Source organism: Phoenix dactylifera, unplaced genomic scaffold (assembly GCF_009389715.1).
Source record: "Phoenix dactylifera cultivar Barhee BC4 unplaced genomic scaffold, palm_55x_up_171113_PBpolish2nd_filt_p 000591F, whole genome shotgun sequence".
Taxonomy (NCBI): Eukaryota; Viridiplantae; Streptophyta; class Magnoliopsida; order Arecales; family Arecaceae; genus Phoenix; species Phoenix dactylifera.
The window spans coordinates 221,394-246,253 of NW_024067990.1; the positions used below are offsets into that span (position 1 = coordinate 221,394).

Below are 24,860 nucleotides of genomic sequence, written 5' to 3' on the forward strand. Positions count from 1 at the left end.
ATCGTGCAATATCTTCCTCCTACTGTGCTCAGCTTCTTATTACCAAGAACAACCTCTTAGTATCCTCCTTTTGATGTTGGAATCTCTATTTTTGGCTGCTTGATCTTGTGCCACAGGCAACTTCTTGTAGATTCCTTTCGTCTTGGCCTCCTAATTTCGCTATGCAGGCTCGGGGGGCTCCGGTCTAGCCCTCCTTCCCGGGTTCAAAGTAGGATGTATGGTAGAGCTCAATGTCATCACCTTGGCACCTAAAAGTTTGGACTCACGCGGACCAGGGCCGTTCCTCACAACTCTTCGGCTCATCCAATGGTAGCGATCAGCGAAGCGAAAGAAGCGGGTTAAGGCGTCCCCATCAAGCAGCATTCATTTCCTCTTTCGGCGGTGGCGAAAATCGCCGATGTGGTAATGCTAATGCTGCTGCAGGAGGTATGCGAGCAGCAGGAGCCGCCCTCTTCACTCGCCTCCTTTTCGTTCGCTGCCGCTCCTCTATCCTCGTCCCCCCTCCTACTCCTCCTACTCCTATTAGCGGCGGCGGCGGTGGATCCGTTGGCCCTATCTTCCTCCTCTCCACCGGCGGCGCCCCTTGTTTTTCCCCTTCCTCCTCTTTTTATTTCTCCTCCGTCGCTTCCTCCAACCCGGCTGATGCTGGTGAAGGCGTCGATCCTGAAACCCTAAACAACGGCCTCGGCCTGCCTTCCCCGTCCCAAGATGAAGGAGGAGGACCCTCCTCCACGGACGCCGCCGATGTGTTCCGGCGGTGGGGATGCACCGAGTCCGAGGTGTTCCAGATCCTGGACCGCCGCCCCGCCCTCCGCCGCGTGAGCCTCCCGGCCCTCCAGTCCAATCTCCAGGTACTGCGCGGCCTCGGCGTGCTCGGCCCGGACCTCGTCCGTATCATCACCTGCCGCCCCCGCTTCCTCTTTGGCAGCCTCGCCCTCGGCCTCGATGGCCGCCTCGACTTCCTCCGCACCCTCTTCCCCTACGATGCCGCCCTCCGCCGCGCCGTCGTCCGCAACCCCTCCCTCCTCACCTACGACGTCGATCGCACCATGCGCCCCTGCGTCCAGCTGTACGAGGCCCTCGGCGTCGCCCGCCGCGACCTTGGCCGCCTCCTCGTCTCCCGCCCCACCATCATCCCCCGCTCCTCCCTCAACGACGAGAAGCTCGACCTCGTCCGCCGCACCTGCCTCCCCGCCACCGCCGCCATGTACAAGTACGCCCTCTCTATCGTCGCCGTCTCCCGCCTCGAGACCCTCCGCGCCAAGCTGGCCAACCTCGAGAAGTTCGGCTTCTCGCCCGACGAGGTGATGGGGCTCTTCGCCCGCACCCCCAACGTTCTCACCCTCTCCATCGACAAGGTCCAGCGGAACATGACGTACATCGTGGGGACCATGAAGCTCCCGGCCCGCATCGTCCTCGACGAGCCCCTCCTCCTCTACTGCAACCTCGACAAGGTGCTCAGGCCCCGGTACCTGCTCGGCCTCAAGCTGCAGGAGATGGGCCTCGAGCCCCGCATCAAGGGGCCCGCACTCGTCACGGCGATGAGGATGCAGGAACCGCGCTTCCTCAAGGTATTCGTGCGGTGCCACCTGGAGGACGTCGCCGGGGCCCTCATGGAGTATTACGCCAGCGTCAAGGGGTCGGGACGGTTGGCAGAGTCGTCACGCTCGGTCAAGCACAAGGGCTTCCCCTTCTAATTATAAGGATATAAACTTCGCTCCGGCAGGCCAAGCTGCTCCGATCAGTTGCAGTAAGCATCTTATCAGTTCTTCGTTTTCATTCTTTTAGTTAGCTTGATGGCTGAATCAAGCAGACCATGCTTCTAAAACAATTAGGTATTCAAAATTCTTTCACTGCAGTAGAGCTGGAAGAGTGGTCTTCGACTCTCTTGCTCTGCGCTTCTGTCAGTGCAGCAGGAAGAAGCTGGTGATAGAGACATACACAGCTGGCTATTTCCTGTCATAATCCGAGAACTGCAAAGAGCATGCATTGTAATCATTGCTATGCATATGACCTATTAGCTGACATCAAGCAAACTCTATTACTTAAACTTTGTGTCAGTATGAGGAGCATATCATAAGGCAAATTGCTTACATGTTCACTATCATAATTTAAAACATGATAGGCAACAGATATGAGTGACAAATCTTAGTTCTCTCTCTCGTCTCTTCTTTTTTTAAATTTCACTGTAGCCTTGCTTCTTTAATTCGTCAAGCAGACCTTATCAGGGTTTGTTCTGCTGTAAACTGGCAACTTGTTTGAAAATTAAGAATGTAAGCTGGTTCCAAGAGGTCCTGTTGAATTTATCCTAGCAACCCTAGTATCTGGCCAGATTTTTTTGATTTTTCAATATATGTTTGTCAAATTATTGTCTCTATTGCCAAATTCTATATGTGCATGTTAGATATGCTCTCGAGTTATCATGCATCTTGAGAAGGGTCAGCATAGAACTGTGTTGTAGACCCAAGATACGCTAGTTTTATACATATTGAAAAATATACACCAGAACGTGTATCACCAACTATATGAAACTATGCAATGTGGAATTTTGAATGCACTACATTTCGGCATTTAAATAATAGTGTATCAAGAGACACTTCTTTTTAACAAGTACACAAGTCTTAGGCTGCATTTGATTGCAAAAGAGTTTAAGATAGGATTGCTATTTATATTCCCATGTTGAATTGTCATTCCTAGAATAAGGAACAAGCCTGAGAAGAAAATATATTGTGAGATCAAATTCCCTCATTTCGTAGGAATGACCAGTACTTTCTACACTTGCCCAAGGGGAAAATGGTTAAATCATGGATTTGTTTATCCCATTTTTTCGACACTCACTAGGGTGGGTCATGATCAAGTCAGTATTGCACATAACAATTGTGGCAGATAGCTAAGCGCATCTGCCTAATATGACTGGGTACATGTTGATGTAGATCATATAGGCTGCAGGCCTTACATGTATTAATAGATGATATTGTATGATACGCTATATAACGCTATTTAAATTATACTGTAAAATATAACTAGGACATAATATATCTAGGACATAATATAAATACATGATGCCCATATGATTTTAGATTGTAATAAGGATAGTCAGCCACTTACTATTGGCACTTCTACCTTTTGGCCTTTAATAGGTGGTACCCTATTACCAATACTAGGAGCCACATAGTGATGAGCAAATTGTGGCATTACATTTCTGATGCTGGACCTTGGAGAAGTAGAGGAGATGATACAAGGGCAATCGCAAAATATAGGCTTGCCACCCATGAGGACTCCTCCACGGGAATAAGAATAAGAAAACCTTAGAAGATCACGCTTCTTAACTCTAAGATGATAATTTAGTTCCAAACAACTTGTCCCTTTCATTTTGATAGTACCACCATATATAGGCACAAGCATTAGATATATCCACGGTTCTAATGCAATTAATAAGACAATTAATTCATCCTTGACTTGAAAGGGATGAATGTACAACATACCAAAAGGCATAAAAAAACTAATAAAAGACAACATATAAGACATTTATTATACACTTAATTACTTGTAATAAAGGTTTTCTAGATCAGTACTGGAGCTTGTACCAGCTGGCAATTAGTTTAGTATGGTATGGTCCGTACCGTACCTTACTGGAGCATATTGAAACAAGGAGAGAGAGGGGGAGAGGGAGGGGGAAAGGGAGGAGGGAGAGGGAGGGTGAGAGGAGGAGGGAGAGGAAGAGGGAGAGAGTAGGGGGGGGGGGGGGGGGCGGCTCACTTGGCTAGACTTCGACAGATTTGGACGGGCTTCAAGGGCTTTGCAACGAGGGAGAGAGGTCGGAGAGAAGCCGAATCTGGAGGAGGGCTTTGACGGGCTTCGTGGGCTTTGCAGCGAGAGAGAGAGAGAGAGAGAGAGAGAGAGAGAGAGGCTAGATCTAGAGGAGGAGGGCTTCATTGGACTTCGAGAGCTTTGCGACGAAGAAAGAAGGTCAGATTCGATGATGAGGGCTTTGAGCGAACCCTAACAATGAGTGGGGCCACGGGAGGAGGTGGGAGAGGGAGAGAGGGGAGGCTAGGGTTCGAAGTGTTAGGAGAGCTAGATGAGAGAGGGAGGGTGATCATCTCGCTTCGAACCTTTGAATCTTACTAGTAACCGAGCAGTCTAGTTTAGTATGCCCTAGAGCAGGTAGTTCGGCATGACTTTCCAGACCTTGCTTTAATTAACAGCATGATTAATGCATGGGTTTAATAATTTAGAGAAGTACAAAATCCAGCTTAAGGGACACACTTTCTTATTTGTTCTTCTATGTTCTACTTTTTCTTTTTTGCACATATATATTTTTATGAGTGGTTGCTGCTGCTTAAATATCTGCTCTTTAAATGGCTTTGAGTGCTGAATCAAGGCTTTTTATTCAATGTTTGTAAATTGGAGTCTTGATATTGTATCAGAATGAGTCTAAAACTTTGAACTCATATCCAATCATCAACCTTACTTTTTATTGTTCCCCTTCCATGTTGATTCTCTTACCTTTCTTCTTCTCTTTTTAGTTGCAAATGTAGAAACTTTTATGGTGACATCAATCTCGAGGTTGTGTTCTTACACTATATATGTCACCTTTAAGGCACGAAAATGAGTAGGATCCTTGTCAGCTCATGTTCATCCAAAATTTTGAAGACCAAATGTTGTTGTCCTATGATATTGCGGAACCTATCTTGGATAATCAAAACCTATAAAGGTTATCTGAAATTTAAAATGTTCTGCAGCCATATTAAAGGGAGGAGGATAAGAAAGGAAAAGGACAAAAACTTTTCTCTAAGACATGGGCTTAACTTTCTCCTACAGGCATATTTGATAATTACTTGAACTGAAGAAACCCAAACATATATTCATCCTACCTTTTGTACTGAACTTATGAACAAAGGAACAATGTTGTCAAAGGAACTCTAGGTGCTTGCCTTGGTGCTTGGGCTTGCCAAGGCAACACCTAAGCACCTCAACAATCCCCGAGAGAGGCGAATTTGCTAAGGAGATGCCTAGGCGAGCGCTTAGGAGAAAACAGGGGGTGATCGGCGAGCACCTCTTCGATGTCCAACAATATTCTTCCTGTCCTCTTTAATCATTCTTTAAAGCTTTCTTAGCTTTATTTTGACATTGATTTTGGTCTATTGGAGCCCTAATTAAAGGCTACTCTAGGATGTTCAGTGACTTATTTTTGTTGACTTTTGTTTATAACATGTTATAGAAAGTGGTATTTTTTATACGATGTTTCAAAAGATGTAAAATACGATATCTAATGTTCAAGATGATTATGACTTAGAATGCTGAGGCCTGAACAGTTAATCTTATAATATTTGCTTTCTTCAAATCTTGTTACCTAGAAACTTCATTTTTAAGCTGTCTGGAAGTGCCGACACTTTTGGACACTTGAATATGGCAAGACAAGACATGACATAGTTGGACATTCCACTTTGAAGTGTCCTACCGATGTCAGCAAAAAGTGTCCAACACTTAGATTTTTTTTTGGTTTTTTTGGACTGTCATGCAGAAAAATCTTTGTTTTCAATGTTGGCCCCTTTCAATGAAGTGTCATTAAGTTTTTCTAGACACTTCAAGAAATGTCCTTATGTTTTTCTAGACACCTCAAGAAAAGGTTCTTATGTTTGTAATATAAAGTTGTCAATGTTATATGGATGTCTAAAACAAATTATCATTGAATTTTTAATATAAAGCTATCATAATTATATGAACATTTTAAGCGAAACGTCATATATTTTAAATTAGATATATCACAAGTAGTTATCGTTTTATGTATCTTAACACATCATAGATGAATTTAGAAAATAAATTAAAAAACTTGCAAAGCCATGGGTATTCTATTAATTTATTTGTTAAATAGCATCTAAAATTTTAAGTTTCTTTTTTTTTGAATAATAGTCAAAAGACACGAGCACATGACAAAAATACGTACATACATACATACACAAAAAGACTCAAACTACACGCACACATATATGTATGTGTGTGTGTATATAGAGAGAGAGAGGGAATTTGCACGTCTTGAGAGAAGAATGTATCTACTCTTCTCGATTCCAAAATCAATAACGAGACATCCAAATCAAATATCTATGTTGATCATAATCTATACCACTAAAAATGCCTAGAAACAAAATTAATGTATTTTGGTGGTTTTTTAGACACTGCATTATATGGACACAAAATTGAACAATTAAAATAATATGAGACTATGTTTTGCTATGTTCTAAATATCAAAATCGGTTGACTTGTATATATGTATGTATGTAATTTTTCTTATCTTCTCCAAATGATAAGGAGAAAAATAAATTGAGTCAAAAGAAAATGCTATTTTGGAGTTTTATCAACAATTTGCTTGTGTAGGTGGAAATCCGGTATTTTCTGAGTCCTTATGTAAGAAATTACAAAAGAATTTTTTTCAATAAAGATGTGAATTAGGAAGGATTGGTCAACGAAGTATGAACCGAAAATTGAATCTTGATATACCTCAAAACAATACATTTTTGTTACTATTGCATACGTGCATGCATGCATACATACATATTTGTATGCATCAAAATCGGTCGACTAATATGTATCAAAATTGGTTGACTTGTATGTATACATGCTCTAGACCCAAAATTTAGAGAACAACGCGAGGTGGCATTTGTTGATTCTAGCATACATACATACATACGTACATCCATGCATACATCTATATGTAGCATACATGCATGCATGCATGCTGTGTATCTATGTATGCGTGGATGTATGTTTATCATGTGTAGATCATGATCAATAATATATATTCTCAATTTAAATACTTTTTCATGTATTTTAGCATGCTACCATAATGAAAACCATTCTTTTTTGTGTCATGCATAGGTTCAAGAACACCAAAACACGTCATTTTTTGATTTCTAGACATTTTTAGCAGCATAAATCATGATCGACGATATGGATTTTTGATTTGATTCCCCATTATTGATTTTGGAGTTGATATTCCTTTGCTCTTGAGGGGAGCGGGGCCTATCTCAGAGTGTGTATATACATATATAAGATATGCCTTGTACTTATGCATAGATTTTTGGAGGTTGCTGTGTCAGACACTTGGGGACACTTACACACTTGGCATCTGTGCCAAGTTCTAGGTAACGCTGGTTAAGACGGTTGCCTTTTGGTGTCTAGTGCCTCAGGCAATGTGTTAAAGGCGGCTTTTCCTTTTGACAACCTTGCAAAGAAATTTGAATTAAAAAAAAAGAAGATGTGCCTCATCCCATCCTAACATCTTCAGACTTGTTAACTTGGTGAAAACAAGCTTGTTTAATACATATAAGATGATTAAATCTTATGCTTAGATCTTTAAGTTATGCTGCTAAAAACTATGATTGTAATATAATATAAACATAGGACAGACAATCTAAATTCAAGTTATGAACCCTAAAACTCAAATTATTAAACTAGATAACCAGAGTTTTGATTGTGATAAGGACAGAATTGTCCTTGGTTGGGCTCAAAATTGATCCTTGCTTTTGTTAGTGGTATAAATATAACTAAAGGACCAAGCCTAGAAGGCTTTTTTTTAATTAAAAAAAAAATTCTTTTTGCAACATAACAAATGTTGCCAAATTTAGCGACAGAAACCTGGCAGGGGATAAAGTTTTATCGCTAAATTGGATTATAAGTGAGGTCAGGATTATACTCTCGAACTTATGCATAGGATAAAGTTTCATGTTCCATAATTATCTTACTGAATATATCTCGGGTAAGTTCCTATTTTGCATGCCATAATTGCATATTTTCTGTATTAATGGTTTCATCTTATCGTAGTTGGCTAGTTTATACGAATCTATTACTCCAATTCCACCTGAATACAGGATCCATCCTCCTGCTTAGCATTCTATATTTACATTCATATTTTTCTTTGCCAGTGTTTCTTTTTCCTTATATACAATGGAGACTAGTAAAGATACTCTTTTTTTTTCCTTTTTTTCCTTTATCTATCTATGATAGGGAGGAGTTATCTAATTGAATCATATATAAAGCCCAATGTTTGGTGTATGAAATCTTGACTGCTCGCCCTAAATTTATTTATCATTTTTTGCATGTGATGGGATCATGGGCCCCTTACGTGATTATGGTTTCCGCAACCCAGGGTCCTGTGAGGGGTGGACTGGGACAGACCTAACCTTGATTGTTTCTTTCCCCACAAAGTGGCTGCCCTAGGACTTACAGTATCATGATTGTCAGCGGATGCTTTTTTCCAATCCTTGTGTGTTCGCATTGCATGTGAAGGAATCATGGTCATCCATAGACCAGTGACCTGAATAACACATGTCAAGTGCTAGTTTACTTAAAGGCAGTAGTTACCTAATAGTCTTTTTAGTTTATTTTTGCAAAATCAGCTTCAGTTTGCACAAAGAAGATTGTTCATTGATGCTGCATTTATCAATATCATCGAAAGAAGCACTAGCAAGACTTGAAGCTTTTTGTTCCAATAGTTGAGCTGAGATGATGATCTACAGCTGACCTGAACTTCTCTGTGGCTAGAGTGTCAAGCTTCTGTTGTTCATTTTTATGTCATGTTGACCATTACTGGATGCAGAGCATGCTTACTACTTCATAGGTGGTCCAGTCATGGTAACCTAGAGTAATGTGATTTATGAATTGGTTCTTCTTGCTAGATGACTTGGAGAAGTCTCCAGTCAAAACTATCATATCTTGAGGATAAGATTCTGCCATTGACCCCCTAGTTTAATTTGCAGCTCAACCTTGTGCTCACTGCTTGATAAAGCATGACTAAATTACTTAATCATTCCTTTTTGTTTGTGTAATCTAAATAATTGTAGATAATGAAGTTGTGATGGTGCATTTGGCAGCAGTGCCCTGTTTCTCTCTTCCTCATCTATTTAAGAGAAGTTTAGGCACCCATGGTTGAATTAATTAGCCATATCCTTGCCATTATCAATGTTGGTGGCAGGTAATTGCTTACTAATATCACGATCTTTTTAAGAGCATATATTGTTTTAGAGGTGGAGAATGAGGTAGCGCTTATTTGATGTTCTTGTGCAGGTGTGGGAGAGCAAGATTTTGTCAGATATGCATATTCTCGAGGTGCTCTATCCTCCAAGGGATCATCCCAGTCATGCGCAACCAGTTATCATACCACTTTATGCATCTCCAGCTCATCTTCTTCTCCAGTTAGTGGCAAAACTGTAATCAGCATCAGAAACAAAGAGTGAGGTTCTTGTAGTCTAAGGCAGGAGTAATGGAAAAGGTATCAGTTGTAGGCTGATTGAAGTTCTCAGATGATCTGATAAGAGAGATCAAAAACCTTTTTCTCCTTTCTGTTTTTTTTTTGTTTAATCTTTCAAATGAAGGCATTGCCCGGAATACTTGCTTCAATAGAAGGGTTTCATGTAGAAGCTGGCTGTATTCGTTCATGATGATGTTGGAGTAATCGAAGCTTCCAGTTACTGCATGCAATCCAATGTGTTTTTAGTCTCTACATTATACATGATATCATTGTTCTGCCGTGCATGGAAACAAGATATATTATACTACTAAAGCAGGTCATGATTAATGGGCACAGGAATGGGGTACTTGGGTAAATTGCTTCAGAGTATGCATGGCTATGGAAAGGTAGACACACAAGGTCCGCGAAGTGCACGGTCCAAACAAGACCGGATCCAGCTTAGCCTAGGAATGGGGTCATAACAACTCTTTTGAGTTCCAAAGTGAAGGAACTGGAGCAAACCATGCAGGCATCGAGTGGAGGGAGCTACTTTTAGTCGTGGCTGCAGCAAGCGCTTATGCCGCCCCATGGCCCTCTCTGTGCCTGCGATTGGGAGGATGCGACGCCTAGTAAGTTGCGGTCCAGAGACATGGTCCCACCACTCGTGTTGATCTCCATGCCTGCGATTGGCAGGATGCAACGTTGAGTGGCAATTGAGCCTGGAGCTCAAAACGTTTTGGACGGTTCTGGATCTGATTTGTAAGCCCGACAGACCGGATCGGCCTGAAATTTGAGCCCGTCCATTAGACTGGCTGGGCTCGAATTTACATCGGCTCAGCCCAAGCCCAACCTCAGCTCAGGATTATAGGATACATATACGTTGCCCACGACCCGACCGGTGCCCTATTCACTTGATTCAGGAGGCAGCGGCTAGAGCTTCGTCCTCCGAAAGGCGACATTCTGGTGCTGTCCTTCAATCTCCTCGATCGCAGCCACCTTCTCCGACCTAACTAGTCCTTGATGCAAAAGTCCAAGTTCTTGCTGGCGTCGTTCACAAAGCTGGTGATAAGGTTCATAACGCGGTTGTAAACGACCTGGGTGAAGGACAGAGCCCCCTTTAGCAAAAAAAAAAAAAAAAAAGGACAGAACCCCGTGGCTGTCGTCGTCATAGTCGCCGTCAACCTGGAAGCATCCGATGGGAAGACGGCTAGGAGAATGATAACGGTGATGACGCCGGCGAAGGGATTGTGGGATCCATCCCGCCGGCATTTGAACCAAGCGGAAGAGGTGGTGATCTTAGCTGACGAGCGGTGTCGATCGATCTGGTTGGGCGTGTGAGGAGAAAATAGGGAAGGGGGAGGGGAGAAGGCGAGAATGGTGGAGATCAAGTTGCTCGGAGACGGCTCCAGCCCCTTCCACTGCAGCTGCTTCACCGACGAGATCCGCCCGTTCGTCATCTCCCCATGCACTCCGAGGCCTTTTCTCATTTAGTCCACTTGGTCCAGAAAGTTCGAGATCTGGGCCAAAGTCCCAAGCTGCCGGGCTTATATCCAGGAAGTAGCCCGAAGGCCTGACCGGGCTCGAGTCTGTCTAATATTAGTTTACCTGAAGCTGAGGCCGGCCGCCCAATAAGTGACAGCCTAGTCCACTGCTGGCGTCAATCTAAGTGCCTGCTATTGGCAGGATGCGGCTCCGAGCGGCAGCTCCTCCGACTGCTCGAGGACCAACGTCGCAAGTAGCATAAGCCATGGGGTTCGCACTGGTTGTGAAAACAGCAGCAGCAGCAGCAGAGGCAGCCACAGTCCCTTTACCACCACTCGTCGCCCCCAGGCAGCACCACTTCCAGCTCCATCTCCACCTCCTTCCGTCCAACAACAGCACCGTGGCTACCCCGACAGCCGCAACATCGTCAACAGCAACAACAACAACATCGAGGTGGCAGCGGTGGAGGCAATCACCAACGCAACCTTCCGCCCAAGCTCTGCCGCCGCTGCTGCAACGCCCCCAAAAGCTATCCACCACGAATGGACAACAGCCCCACCTTCCTATCTCCAACACCCCCGAAAAGAACCAACCCGCCCCTGATACCAGCAGCATTAGCAGTGATGCGGAGGATGCAGGAAGAGGTGTCGTCCCAGAGACCTGTACGGCCACCGACGTCCTGCACCTCATGGACAGCCTTCAACTCCCCATCGAGGCGGACCTGTACCTGTCCCTCGTCAGGGAGTGCACCCACTCCGGGGACGCGTTCCAAGGCGCCCAAGTCCACGCCCACATCCAGCGGAGCCGCCCCCGCCTCCTGCGCCGCGCGGCCGGCCTTCCCCTCGCCAACCGCCTGCTGCTGATGTACGCCGCCTGCGGCCAACCGGACAGCGCCCGCCAGATGTTCGACCGAATGCCCTTCCGCGACGCCATGTCGTGGGCCGCCATGCTCGCCGCCCTCGCCCACAACGGCGGCCACCGGGAAGCACTGCAGCTGTTCACGGAGATGCGCGAGTCCGCGGTGGAGCCCGGCGATCGCTACTCGGACGCCCTCGTCCTTGTCACGACGCTCAGGTCATGCGTCAGAGCGAGGGAGCCGGGAGTCGCCCGGCAGGTGCATGGGCTAGCCCTCAAGGTGCTGGGAGAAAGCGGTGCTATTGGGTGCGGAGGGATAGGCAGCTCCCTGCTTCAGTGCTACAGCATGCTCGGATGCCATCAAAGCGCCCGGAGGGTCTTTGAAAGGATAAGAGTTCGTTCTCGGGGTGCCGCGGCGTGGACGTGCATGATCACCGGATGCTGCAGAGAGGGGCGGTTCCAGGAGGCCTTGTACGTCTTCAGGGAGATGGGAAGAGCGGGGCACAGGAGGAACTGTCACGTCGTCTCGAGCATTCTCGCGGCATGTGCGAGGATCGGGGATGGTGGCTGGGGTGGGAGGCAGGTCCACGCCGGCGCCGTCAAGCTCGGGGTGGACGAGGATCGGTTTGTGGGGAGCAGCCTGGTGGATATGTATGCCAAGCATGGGCTCTTGAAAGACGCGAGGAGGGCATTCGAAATGATCGCTGGCTCCAGAGACTGCGTGTGCTGGAATGCGATGCTTGCCGGCTACGCACGCGGCGGATGCTGCTCGGAGGCGATCAGGTTGCTGTACGAGATGCGGGCGGCTGGAGTCAGGCCTCAGGAATTGATAGTCAGCGAAGTAAGGATCGCCTGTAGCAGCCGATTTTTGCAACGTCCAGAAAACCGTACAAATTAAACAAAGAGGGTGCGATATAAGTTTCCCTTCTCAAAACCATGGAAGCATTTGCATGTTACAAGGCCTACTTTCCATCAGTTTTCAGTCCTGTGCTAATATGGAGAGCCCTGCTGTACAGAGCTACAGACTACAGAGAAGACACCAGGAATTTGGATCATCATCTGGTCCCCAAGAAGGTCTTCGTTTAGCGGCAAGAAACAAAGAAACAATCTCAAAGTATTTGCTCGTTGGCCGATAGGCCCCCGAAGTGAGGATCTGAACACAACTTGGACAGATAGCTGTAAAAAATTTCACCAACCCAACCTAGCAATAAACTGATGGATATTATGACAAGTATATTAATGGGGAGCTTGCATCGATTTGACACAATCAGCAGGGACATGTTTCAGCATGTTATATGAAAAAAATCACTCCCACTCAAGCACAACACACAACTTCCTTGTTTGATTGCTAAAAATGTCTGTTTTGCTGAAGCATTCACAAAACATTAGAGATCATCTTTTGTTCGAGTCATCAACTGCAGGAACCTTGGCAGGGTAATTACAAAGATCCGTGTCAACCAACACTGAGAGATCATATGGCTGTGAAGCAGAAGCAGCACTTTCTTTGAGCAATGAAGATTTGATTGCTTCAAGGTCCATCTGGTTGTGTGATGTGCTCGATATCACAGGGCTATTGGAGCCAGATGTGGAGACGCTGGGCAGCTGTATCTCGTCTAATCTGCCCCCATACATGTGTTTGTTCCTTCTAACAGCATCCATCTCCTGCCCGGTTGGCACAAAGGTGCGTGATCGATACTTCCGTGCTCCCTCATCACCATCATTACTGTTGTAAAGCACATAGTCATGATAGGTTGGGGCAAACTGCATCAAGATAAAAAATCATGCTGAGACAACAACAAAAGCTGCGTATCTCTATACAATTCAAACTCTCAACACTTCCGCCAAAGTGAAAAAAACAAGGGAAAAAAAAATCCATCAGCGACACAAAGTAATAGTTTTCTAGAGAGATCACCTGGTGAACGGTGTCATGGTAAAAGTCGTTGAATTTCAAAGCATGAGCAAGGCTTCCACTCAGACCACCGGATCCACCAATATTGGCACCCGCATATTCCTTGTAGGGGAAGGCATATAAGTGGCCCACAGCTGCTGCAAGCATCTCGACACATATAATGAAGTTTTGAAAATCAGCAGCTTCTTCTGCATTTTCTATAAACCCAGACTTGGCAGCAAGAAAAACCAAGACACCCTGCATCGAAGATAGATCAATATCTTTCATATAAAGGTACAGTTATGTTTGCTAGAGACGTGAGAAGGGAAAAAATCACATATCTATCCTCCCCACAAGTAACCTGCACACCACCATTCACTTTTCCCTCAACTATCTGAACAGACAATATGACTGTCTGAACCAGTCAACAAGAGGGCCTCACACTACCTAAACAAGAACAGAATTAATCTAAGAACAAATACCTGCCAATATGTGAGGAAAACAACAGATTTGATTATGATAAACTTTGGGACTGGGTTGAATGGCCGAAGCAGATCTCTGCATGCCACATAGAACAAGGCAAGAGCATACAATGCCATTGAATATGATATAGTGTACATAATTGTGATATAAAGATAGGCTTGGTCCACGCTAAAATTTCCATCTTCGTATTTTCCTTTTGCATAGAGTATGAAGGTAATCACGACTAAAACAGGCTTCAGGATCACAAACTGCAAACCACCTTGCTTGCATCTCCGTATAAAACGTCTGTTGGACCACAATCAGTAATGCATGATTCAGAAAAAAATAGATGCAACTAAATTCATCCCACCCAAGTATTTTAACAAATTAAACACAGGGAATTATTCGATAAATAGAATGAATAATCACAGAAAAAAAGATGGATCTATCAATGAGTCACGCACCCATCAAGAGGAATAGCAGGAAAACAGCATGTCATCAGGCACCATGATGGCTTCAGAACTCGACCACTTAAGCTCAACACTACAGCACCTGGACCTCCCACCCATGCCAAGCAGAGTGAAAGGAAATTATAAATGACCCAAGCTTCATAGCTGAAACAGTTCATGAATTTTCACATCAGTTTTCTGCACAATATCCTAAAAGAGTAAGATTCCTCACATTGCAGTCACAATTACTGCTTTTTCAGAGAAAAAAAAAGGAAAGGTTCCCTTCTTTAGAACTGTACTTGAGAGTTTCCTATCTCATACGGCTCAGAACAAAAAAACTACAAGTAAAGAATAAATGGGTGCAAAATGCAAGTGAAACTCCAGAAAGTAAAGCCACAAAAGACGAAACGTTGGCCCTTTTTATGAGAAACAAAGGATAAAAAAGGTTGGATGGCCAATGTGTAAGATGTTTTTTTTCAATATCACTAAAGAAGTATTGGGCAACAATATGAACTCAGATATACAAATGACAGCAATATGCATTCCTTTTACATCAGAGCATCTGAAACCAGAAGTTTATCGCAATAGATTGTGATGGCAAGACACAGACCCAATGTGTACTCAGCAGAGCCCAGCCATAAGAAAGTTGACGAAAGTATATGTTTGTTGAAGTTGCACTTTTGATAATATAATAAATAAAAAGTGTTAACATCCATGTGCTTTAATATGATGAACACATAAGTCAACATGGAATTCTCCATGTGCCTCAAAAAGTGCACCAATTAGCTTGCATGACAAGACCTGAAGAAAAGGCAGCATTCACTAATTGAGCTGAGAACATGCCATAATAAGGCTTGAAAAGATAACTAGCATCTTGTGACTATGACTAAGACACTACAAACACAGGAGACATCATCAAGTTTATACCTAATGTCCACTAATAATAAAAAAATATGCAACACCGGTTAATATTAAAACAACGAACAGAAAGATGTTCCAAGGTTACTCGAACTGTGCTAAACCAGCCAGTTTGAAACGTACCAAACCAGACCAGTCAATTACAGCATTATTCAAGCCATCGATTTGGTATAATGCTCTTTCCCCTCCCCCATTCAAATCATCTCCCCTCAGCTTCACTAGATTTCGAAACCCTAACCCCCCATCCTTGTAAAGTCGACAACAATGGCATATGATGACGACGACGAGGCAAGGCCGGCTCAACCCTTAGGCGATTGAGGCGGTCGCCTAAGGCCCCGACCTAAAGAAGGCCCCTACTTAATTTTCCATTTTTTTTATAAGCAATGAATGCTAGAAATTAATGTAAGTTTATTTTTTCAACTTCCATCCACATGATAGGGAAGGCTTCAAAGAAATAAATTACGTAATAAATTGTCCTCTATTCCCAGTTTCCACACATGGAAGGCCTCAAAAGTTGTTTAGTTTCTCTATTTCCGATGCTAGAAGGCCTCAGAAATTGATTAGATTCTCTTTTCCCACGCCAAGAAGGCCCCAAAATCCAAATCCCTATATTTTAGATGCTACTCCAATTTATTAGGATTCTACTACCCTTTTAACATTTATGGAATTTCAATACTAGGGAATATGTTTAAATAAAAAAGAAGTCAAAAATAGCCGTTGGGATATTGTTAACAATACCTGTAACAGTTGCTTCTGCTGGAAGAAGTTTTTCAAAATTAAAGTTGATAAAATCTTATTTGCGGTCAACTATATCATAAGAAAGATTAAATGGATTAGCTATATTATCGATTGAAAATAGTATTTTTATGAATCTTGAGTACAAAAGTTTGATTAGTAATGTTGCATCTCAAAAAGCTAGAAGAATTATTTTTAAATAAATATTTTAAAGTATTTTGCACTTATTAAAATTTTTTCATCATTTTTTTTAAAAAAAGACCTCTCTTAGTGACTTGGACTTAGGCCCCCAAATGCCTTGAGCCACCCCTGCGACGAGGTCCCTAGCCAAGTCTCTCTCTCCCTCTTCTCCCCCCGCCCTCTCTCTCTCTCTCTCTCTCTCTCTCTCTCTCTCTCTCGGGGTCCCCTGGAGCTCTCAAAGCTCTCGTGTGACAGCTCAAACCCCCCCTCTCTCTCTCTCTCTCGCTCTCGCTCTCTTTACCTCTCTCTCTTCCTCTCTCTCTCTCCTCCCTCTCCCTCTCCTCCCTCTCCCTCTCTCTAGCTCTATGCCCCAGAACGGCATGGTACGGATCTGTACAACACCAAACCAGCCACCGGCCGATACAATCTTTGATACCAATTCAACGAATCTTGAAGATGCCAATATGGAAATATCTTTGTGCCATCCAATAGTCTGCCTAATAACTTGCATGAAAAGCCATGAAAATCGGCAGCACCCATATTAGTTGGATGATCCATGTCTAATATCTACTCTGTGCTAGATATTAGACAACGGTATGTTTAATTTGGCTTCAAAAACTAAATTTCTTTACATAAAATTCCTAATTGCATGTAAAGATGATTTGAAATTCTTATTTAAATGTTCATAACATGTCCATTTTCCACCGTAAATCAACCAAAGTACTCTAAGAGAAAATTATACAGGTAACCCCAACATATTCCCATTTCATGCACAACTTTGCACAATGTTAGGATCTTTCCATGCTTAAGCATGCCAAAGCCAACAGAGAACAGCAGAGCACAGCAGAGCACATTCATGATTCTGCAAACCTTTTTTTTAGTGATTAATAAATCTCCTCAAATAACAATCCTGTAACTCCTCAGAATACCCAAGTATTTTCACAACCTTAATTAACAAATAAGCCCTTCAAAGAATCAGAAAGACGAGGCATTAAACCAAGGTTCCATGTGACCAAGGGAGCAGCAACAAAAATGAACATCATGTAATTGACTTTCAAAAAGGCCTGGTTTCTCTCAAATTATGTTCCCCACGATTCATCAAAAATTAGCATATTGATGTAGATGACCCAACGTTCAAGTGAATTGCATAACCCAATAAAGTAGGACCACAGATGAGTAACAGTCAATCTTGAAGAATAGAAAACTATGGATTTGGTACAAGATATTAGCTTAATGTCTAGTTCCAAAAAATATGACAAAGGTATTAAAAAAAATCCAAGGATTGAAGGAATCAGGATGCAAGAGAAACAAAGGGTGTCATGTGGGTGTGAGAGATGATCTATCAGAAGGTGAGTTGCCATGCCTAGAAAACTTAATTTTGCAGTAAAAGATGATGGACAGCAACCAATCAATCAGCAGAAACTTTAGAACTAATGTCAAATAATTTTAGATCGACAGCAGTTAGTACAAATTTGGGCAATGAGGTGAAATTACAGATATTTTTAATATCTCTCCAAGTTTTAGGAACAAAAACTAGTTGCATTGCAATCAGCAGTAATAAAAAGAGATAACAGCTGGATTACAGAAGAATTGAAACAAAAAGAGAGAGGACAAAAGAAAAACACACGCACACAGAGAAGAGTTGGCCAAAATTGGCTGGTTTCCTCTTCTTATTCCTCTTCAGGAAAAAAACAAAAGAAAAGAAAAAAAAGAAAACCGAGATAAATCGCCCTTACGCTTGATCAGAAGTCTTTAAAACATTTTTTCACTCTTTAGATGCTCTACTTACAAAAGAAAAGAAACAAGAAAGTTGCAAGGGCATGTTACTCCAGCATGGACAGTAAAGGTTATGCGATGCAAACAGAAACAATAAGCCTCTTTCTTGGGCCAACTCTATATCATTTGATGCGTTCGATGCCCATATATGTCCCATTAGTGCTAGCAGCTAACTAATGTAAGCCCTGGGATACCTCAGTTGTTGCCTATCTGATATCCTAATTTGAGCATCATTCAAACAACGATCTGGATGATGCCAGAGCTGATTATCGCACTTGGTCCATCCCCCATAAATCTTAACAAGTGATCTTCAACAATGACATCAAAAAATTCTCCAAGCCTAATCCTGTTGGTAGCTTCTCTCCGTGCTGCACATGCGTGGAAACAAAAATACAGAATTTACTCGCTCTCAGACACAAACTTCATATAATTGGATGTTGTTTGCTTTCTTCCTCAAAGCAAAAACTATATGACAGGCATGATCCACTCCAAGAGGTCAGCAAACGCTCATAGAAATAAATGTTAAATTGTTGACCAAAGATAAATTATGTTTTGCCCATCCCAACACATTGGCATCAAATCTCTTTTTTTTAATAGAAAAAGGTGAATAGCAATAAGGATTTATTAGACAAATCATTTTGCCACATCTCAACAGAATGGGCACTAAAGCCTTGCATCCCAAAGCCTTTACTTGTATCCTCTTGTACCACCAGTATCTATGTTCCCACAATCCCAACTTAGGTCTCCATATATAAGCCCTCCCTTCCCTCACCTCCCACCCCCAACTAGTCCAACCTCAAGGGAAGAAAAAAGGAACAAAATAATGACAAGACAATGTTGACCATGTTGGCTCCATATTACTGCACCCAATTATTCCTAAAATTGGTTGTTAATTGTGGAAGCATGTAAACTATTTCTCCTTACAATAGATTTATTTCTATTAGTCTATCACACTTCCTCCTTTAGTCTAAAATTTTACTTGTCATTACTTCATTCACCACCAATCCTCACTAACTTTAACTACCAACTTTACCCACATGTAACGAGTTCTAACCATCACAGTTCTTGCAGACATTATAATTACTTGGCAATTCCGATCGTGCTCATATTAAAAAAGAAAATTCTGTTTGCCCACAGATTCTATATATTAATAACCCTACAGATCAATTACTATAATTCCCAATAAACTTGGTCAAATGCATATATACATACATACATATATGTATACATACAAACATATATAAATATATATATATATATATATAAATATATATATATATATATATATATATATATATATATATATAAAACAAACCGTATGCACTACTTTTCAGGTAAACAAATTCCCTCTTTGCAATCTAAGATAAATGATATCAAGCCTTCATCAAAAATGAGAATAAATGGGTGGTTTTCCATGCCACTAGGCCTGATATAGTCTAATGTGGTCCAGATGCTTAAAAAAAGGAGAAATGAGAAACAACGTTCCTCGGAGGAACACCAATTAGGCAAAAACAGAACTAAAAAGTAAAAAAGTTTATTAATAGTCAGCAAGATTACTACCAGGGCCTAACTTTATACAATGCAATGTCTTCTGTAGTGCACAACCAACAATCCTTCAGTTGTGGAATCACCATGATGTATAACAGTATCTAGTGTTCAGTCCATGTGGATATCATTTCTCAATTCCCCTTATGAGGTCAAGAAGCATTCTCTCAGAAGAAAATTAACTGTCAGCAGGTATTACTCAGAGGCCCTAAATTCTACAAAGTCATTGAGCAATGGACCACAAGCAATTTCCTGTTACGGTCTTACCATGATGTATAACTATTTATTTTGTCATCCCATTTAGCCAATCTAACTTCTAAGAAACCTCAATGGATGAGAATTAAGTGCTAAAAACTTAATTTGAATAAAGAAAAACTTAAAATAAGAAGATAAAATGAAAAATGACTTGTTCGTAAATTTGTGTATGATAAGCTTGCAATAAATTTTCAGCATGAACCTGGATAATCAAGTCACTTACACTTCACGGATCGAATTAAAGTAAATTGAGCTCTTATTTAGGACAAGGGACAGGAAAGACATCAACGCATAAACCTGCCAAAAGAGATAATATGATCAACCATATAAGCAGTATAGTGAAAAAAATACATAGAATCTACTAGTCTCTAATGCATAAGCATATGAATAAGCAGTAAATATTTCCCATTTATTTGAATTCAACTATATGAATCAAGTGTTTCAATCTCAATATCCAGCTCCATCTCGGTTTGATCTAAGGGCATTACAGAATCAAACAGGATGGTCAAATTGAGATGGATTGAACAGTCACTAACAACAAGAATGAACAAAAAAGAGTAAAAAAATTGTGTCCAGGTCCATCCTAATCATCCCCATTCATCCCAAGTGTCGAGCCACAATTGTGATATTCAAGATGAACTAAGACAGTCAGGGCTTCCCAATTCAATAGAGAATTGGTGTCCCACACCCATCTCGTGTATAATTTACTTGGGAGGTTAAAGAACCACCAAGATGCGTAACTACCATCAGGAACAATAGTACAGTACTGGCAGGACATATCATACTGTCGAAACATGAAGCCTTCTTCATAGGTTGTCCTTGTCAAGGGAATAACCTTTCTACCATCTCCATCCAAGTCTTCTTAGACCCCACACCCTTCACTTCCAATCCTTCCACTTAAAACCAAGCCACTCTAATTGATGGATGCCCAAACCAAATGAAGTGGACAAGAAACCCCGAGAGGGTGGGGGAAGAGAGAGAGAGAGAAAGAGAGCACATTAAACAGAGATCCAAGCAACTTATTGCAAAACAACAAGTCATAGGCTATTTTATATGTGAGCTTGCAACGGAAAAAGGTGTTTATAAAGTAGAGACATCGTTGTGCAAAGCAAATGAAAACACGCAAGGAAATCATGTGCAGGGGAACAAGAGCATGCATGCATGCATAGGCGCGCGTGCACACACACATATATATATAATAGTCAAATGCATGCCCACATCTTGGAGGAAAAACATACAGGCACACAAAACTAAATCCATTTGCAAATTATGCACATGGATGGAAAACCATAAATTTTAATTTCTGCTAACCATAAGTGTGAGAAGGGCACTAAAAGGCCAATAAAAAAGCAAAAAATTGTTTTTTGCACATGAAACTGTATAGTTCCTTCATAAGTGTTGCATATGGAAAAAAACATATATTTTGAATGTATAAGTACCATAAAAGCATTAAAAAGTGCTCGTGCGGCCAATAAGTTAACAAAAATGGTTTTAACATGTATACCTCTTTGAATATGGTTTTTAGAATAGCCATCTAAAAGTTATAAGTTGTAACTTTGCTGAAATGTAACCCAATAAACCCAAAAATGTAAGACTATACCCTTACCATCAAGTTTCATATAACTGTATAGTTCCTTCATAAGTGTTGCATATGGAAAAAAGATATATTTTGAATGTATAAGTACCATAAAAGCATTAAAAAGTGCTCGTGCAGCCAATAAGTTAACAAAAATGGTTTTAACATGTATACCTCTTTGAATATGGTTTTTAGAATAGCCATCTAAAAGTCATAAGTTGTAACTTTCTTGAAATATAACCCAATAAACCGAAAAATGTAAGACTATACTCTTACCATCAAGTTTCATATGCCACTATAGATTTAACACAAAATTATCTTCAAAGGAAAATTGACTTAAGAATTGATCAGTTATGCCCTTTCATATTGTATATTGGATGGTTATAGCTGCAATGGTGTTCAAGTATTTTTACATATTAACAGACAAGTTGTAATGGTTTAATACAACCCTAAAACCTAAGGATAAAAGTATAAGCTTCTAGCCTTATGGAGGAGGGTCTACATGCAAATTGCAAGTCAAGAAATAAATATACTAAAAGCCATATTTGTAGGAGATGATACGCGGTAAACAACACTTTAGTTTCAAAGTCAAAGGCATCAATATAAATCACATAAACAAGAACAACATGGAATAATGATCCAATACATTTACAATGGACCAAACCCAGACTCGGTCTCTAACTTGTCAAATAAAAAGTGGGTTATTCCCAAGTCCCAATCATAGACATAGCCAATTTGGTTTGCATCTAAACCAAGCTGGATGCAAACCCAACCACCTGCTCACACCTCAAGCTTAAAGTCATCATGATAGTGAAATGACAATGTAGAGGAGAATCACTAATTGACCCAAGGATCAAAGTTCTCAAGATATTAGACAATCATGGTAAAACTCAATCAGAAAAGGGTGGGGGTAAAACCATAAAAGCATTTACCTAGTGACAAAAAATAGACAAGCAACTCCATACAACATTCATGTAACCAATAGACACAAAATCATAGACTTATCATGTTTTTCTTCAGGTGATGCTTATGTATTTAATCTTCTGAATGAAAAGCCCACATTATTAAATCTATCCCACTGATCATACTCCAACAATAGAAAGCATGAAGATTGGGCGGTCAATGGATTGAAGAAAATAATTGTTATGAAAGAGAAAGAAACACGTCAAAGATGCAATGACAAGAACTTGTGGAAGGAAATAGGGGAAAAAAATCTAATATTCTACGTGTGTTCTTACAACAAAGGATTAAAGTGCCAGTCATGTCATTCATGCCACTTGGCACAAACCATGCCAAGCCTAGACCAGCACATGGCATGGTTGCATGTGATGCATTTTGATGTATGGCAAACACTACATACTGTCTCAATGCCACAATGGAACTTAAAATCTTGCCTATCATTATCAAGGTGTACATGATGTGCTCTTCGAAGACAGAAGTTGAGGCCATTTTGCACTCTGAGATCAAGAGTTCATTGCAACGAAGATGGAGGACTACGAAAAATTTTATGATTTCTAGTTGACCAAAATATGGCAGATTTTCTATTTATATTACAAGAGTTATTGTATTTTCAAAGGCTGTTGTTTTACGCTAATTGGGGGGTAGTAGAGGAAGCTATACCAAGGGAAAGATTATTGTGAGTCTTCTGCCATACAACATAGAAGATTACTGTGAGTACTCTGTCATACCAGATATTCATTAGTTTTAGCCGGATATAGAAGATGTTCAACCTCATGTACCTAAGGATCAAGAACCCACTCTAAGATCACTGCTTAACTCGTGTCAATACTAAGATAGAGGAACTTGGCAAACCGAAAAGGAATGCAAAATGATGGTGGTTATATGAAGGCCTATGATCAGGTCATCCCCTTAATTATCCAAAATAAAGCCTATTTGGAGAATAACCGTGAATCGGTATGAGAAAATGCTGTCCATGCTAAAGAGGAAGTGATACTTGGCAAAAGGATATTGACAACGATGAGGGTCCAATAGCACCAAAGCAAAGGAGTGGAAGAAGTTAGACGTACTGCACTAACAAACACATAAGTATAGCAGTTAGGAGGAAGAACATTTAAGAAAATAAACTAGACTTCATCTGGAAGGAGAATGGTCAGAATAGCAGGCATTTTAATTATGAGGAAGACCAAGATAACTACCATATGAGCATGATGATAATGAAGACAACTATGAAGATGATGATCATGGTTATTAGGGTAATGACCATGCAATGGTCAGAATAATAATGCTACTAGTATTGATGGTGCTCGTGTTCATCTGATCTCGAGATTGCTGATTCTTCTTAAACAAAGTAGAAATTTGCAGGTCCCTGCCTCTAAAGAGATCCTAAACTTGGAAATAAATCATAAGTACTAAATAAACAACTATTTGTTAAGTTATAAAAAAGACACAAATTTACAAAAGATCGTGATTTCTCCCGTACACATATGCGCACATCATAATTACTTTCTTATATCATTAAAAAAAAATGATATCAAATCAAATGAGACTAGGACTAACAAAATCAGAAGGAATCAGATCTTTGATGCATAAACTCCCTCCCTCGCTCCCTCTCCCTCTCCTTTTAGTTCCAATCTAGAACCCATACTCACACCTAGGTATATGTGACAAAAATAGCAAGCAAACACATCTTGGTATATTGGAGACTTAAGAACAAGCTGCCTAGAAATATAGCAAAATTAAAGGTTGAACTTCGCAAAGAAGACAAAGAAACAAGATGGTAGATGTCATAAAAGCAAAATGTGGCTGAACATGCAGAACTACAAGAAGAGTGATTTCTCGATTTCCTCTACTATAGAATGCATCAACATACCAATTACGAAAGAATGCTAGTTAAGCACACATCTCCTCAAAGCGGTCAGCCATACAACAACAACAACAACTAGAAACAAGTTAGGGCCCGTTTCTCTTCCTTCTTTCTGATGACAAAATAAAAATGCCAAGATCAGTAACCAGCATACCGGGACCATGAAGATGATGCGAACTATGTAGCGCTGATAAGTAGGCTCCGTGTAGTTCAATAGGTGCCTGTATATGTGGAGCATCGCCAGCACTATGGCTCCGACTGTGCATGGGAATGCGACGATGACAAAAAGAATAGGCGCCATCATCGAAAGAAACCAAAACCAGTGTGCCTCCTAACATGTTCGTGAATCCAAAGGAAAAATAAATACATAAATAATCCAAAGCATTCAAGAAGATCAAACTGAAAAATATAACAAAAGTTATGAGGCGAAAAAAGGTGGAGAGAGCGAGAGAGATAACAGGGTCCGAACTCGTAACGAACCTTGGGAGAAAGCTTCTTCTTTTAAATCCGACTCATCTCGTCTTCGCCTTGGCCTGCCCCATGGATTAATCTGACCCTTAGGGCAAAGTTCTCGAGTCCCGCAATTGGGGGGGGGGGGGGGGGGGGGGGGGGGGGGGGGAGGGGCGGAAGAGGAACAGCGAAGTAAACCCTAGCGGCTCCTGACCCGCCGCCCCTCTCTTTCAAGA

The 24,860-nt window shown here is 41.5% G+C and overlaps 2 protein-coding genes across 8 annotated transcripts; one reads left to right on the plus strand and one right to left on the minus strand.

Moving 5' to 3' along the window:
• Nucleotides 1-96: 96 nt before the first annotated feature.
• LOC103713470 (pentatricopeptide repeat-containing protein At1g31790) lies at nucleotides 97-12,870 on the plus strand. Of its 7 annotated transcripts, none has more exons than XR_005508736.1 (3): nucleotides 97-1,750; nucleotides 8,844-8,974; nucleotides 9,067-9,480. XR_005508736.1 is itself a non-coding variant. In XM_039119662.1 (3 exons), the coding sequence occupies exon 3, from the start codon at nucleotides 10,977-10,979 to the stop codon at nucleotides 12,462-12,464; it is 1,488 nt and encodes a 495-aa protein (XP_038975590.1). In that variant the 5' UTR covers nucleotides 1,730-1,750; nucleotides 8,877-8,974; nucleotides 9,067-10,976; the 3' UTR covers nucleotides 12,465-12,870. The 7 variants fall into 7 exon arrangements, 3 of the variants coding, with proteins under 3 accessions (XP_038975592.1, XP_038975590.1, XP_038975591.1); XR_005508737.1 differs by having other exon boundaries at nucleotides 8,874-8,974; XR_005508738.1 differs by having other exon boundaries at nucleotides 8,877-8,974.
• On the minus strand, nucleotides 12,769-24,774 carry LOC103713468 (transmembrane protein 184A). Its single transcript, XM_008800409.4, has 7 exons — nucleotides 24,655-24,774; nucleotides 24,329-24,505; nucleotides 19,998-20,071; nucleotides 14,381-14,530; nucleotides 13,937-14,222; nucleotides 13,479-13,712; nucleotides 12,769-13,327 (listed from the first exon to the last, which is right to left on the minus strand). The coding sequence occupies exons 2-7, from the start codon at nucleotides 24,476-24,478 to the stop codon at nucleotides 12,959-12,961; spliced, it is 1,263 nt and encodes a 420-aa protein (XP_008798631.1). The 5' UTR covers nucleotides 24,479-24,505; nucleotides 24,655-24,774; the 3' UTR covers nucleotides 12,769-12,958.
• Nucleotides 24,775-24,860: the final 86 nt, after the last annotated feature.

Excerpts from the sequence above, each read along its gene's own strand:
- LOC103713470 (XM_039119662.1), top strand. The coding sequence starts at position 10,977 with ATGGGGTTCGCACTGGTTGTGAAAACAGCAGCAGCAGCAGCAGAGGCA.
- LOC103713468 (XM_008800409.4), bottom strand. The coding sequence starts at position 24,478 with ATGATGGCGCCTATTCTTTTTGTCATCGTCGCATTCCCATGCACAGTC. Across the intron at positions 13,713-13,936 it reads TTTTCCTCACATATTGGCAG|GGTGTCTTGGTTTTTCTTGC; the intron begins GTATTTGTTCTT and ends TCTTCGATGCAG. Across the intron at positions 13,328-13,478 it reads ACCATGACACCGTTCACCAG|TTTGCCCCAACCTATCATGA; the intron begins GTGATCTCTCTA and ends ATCTTGATGCAG.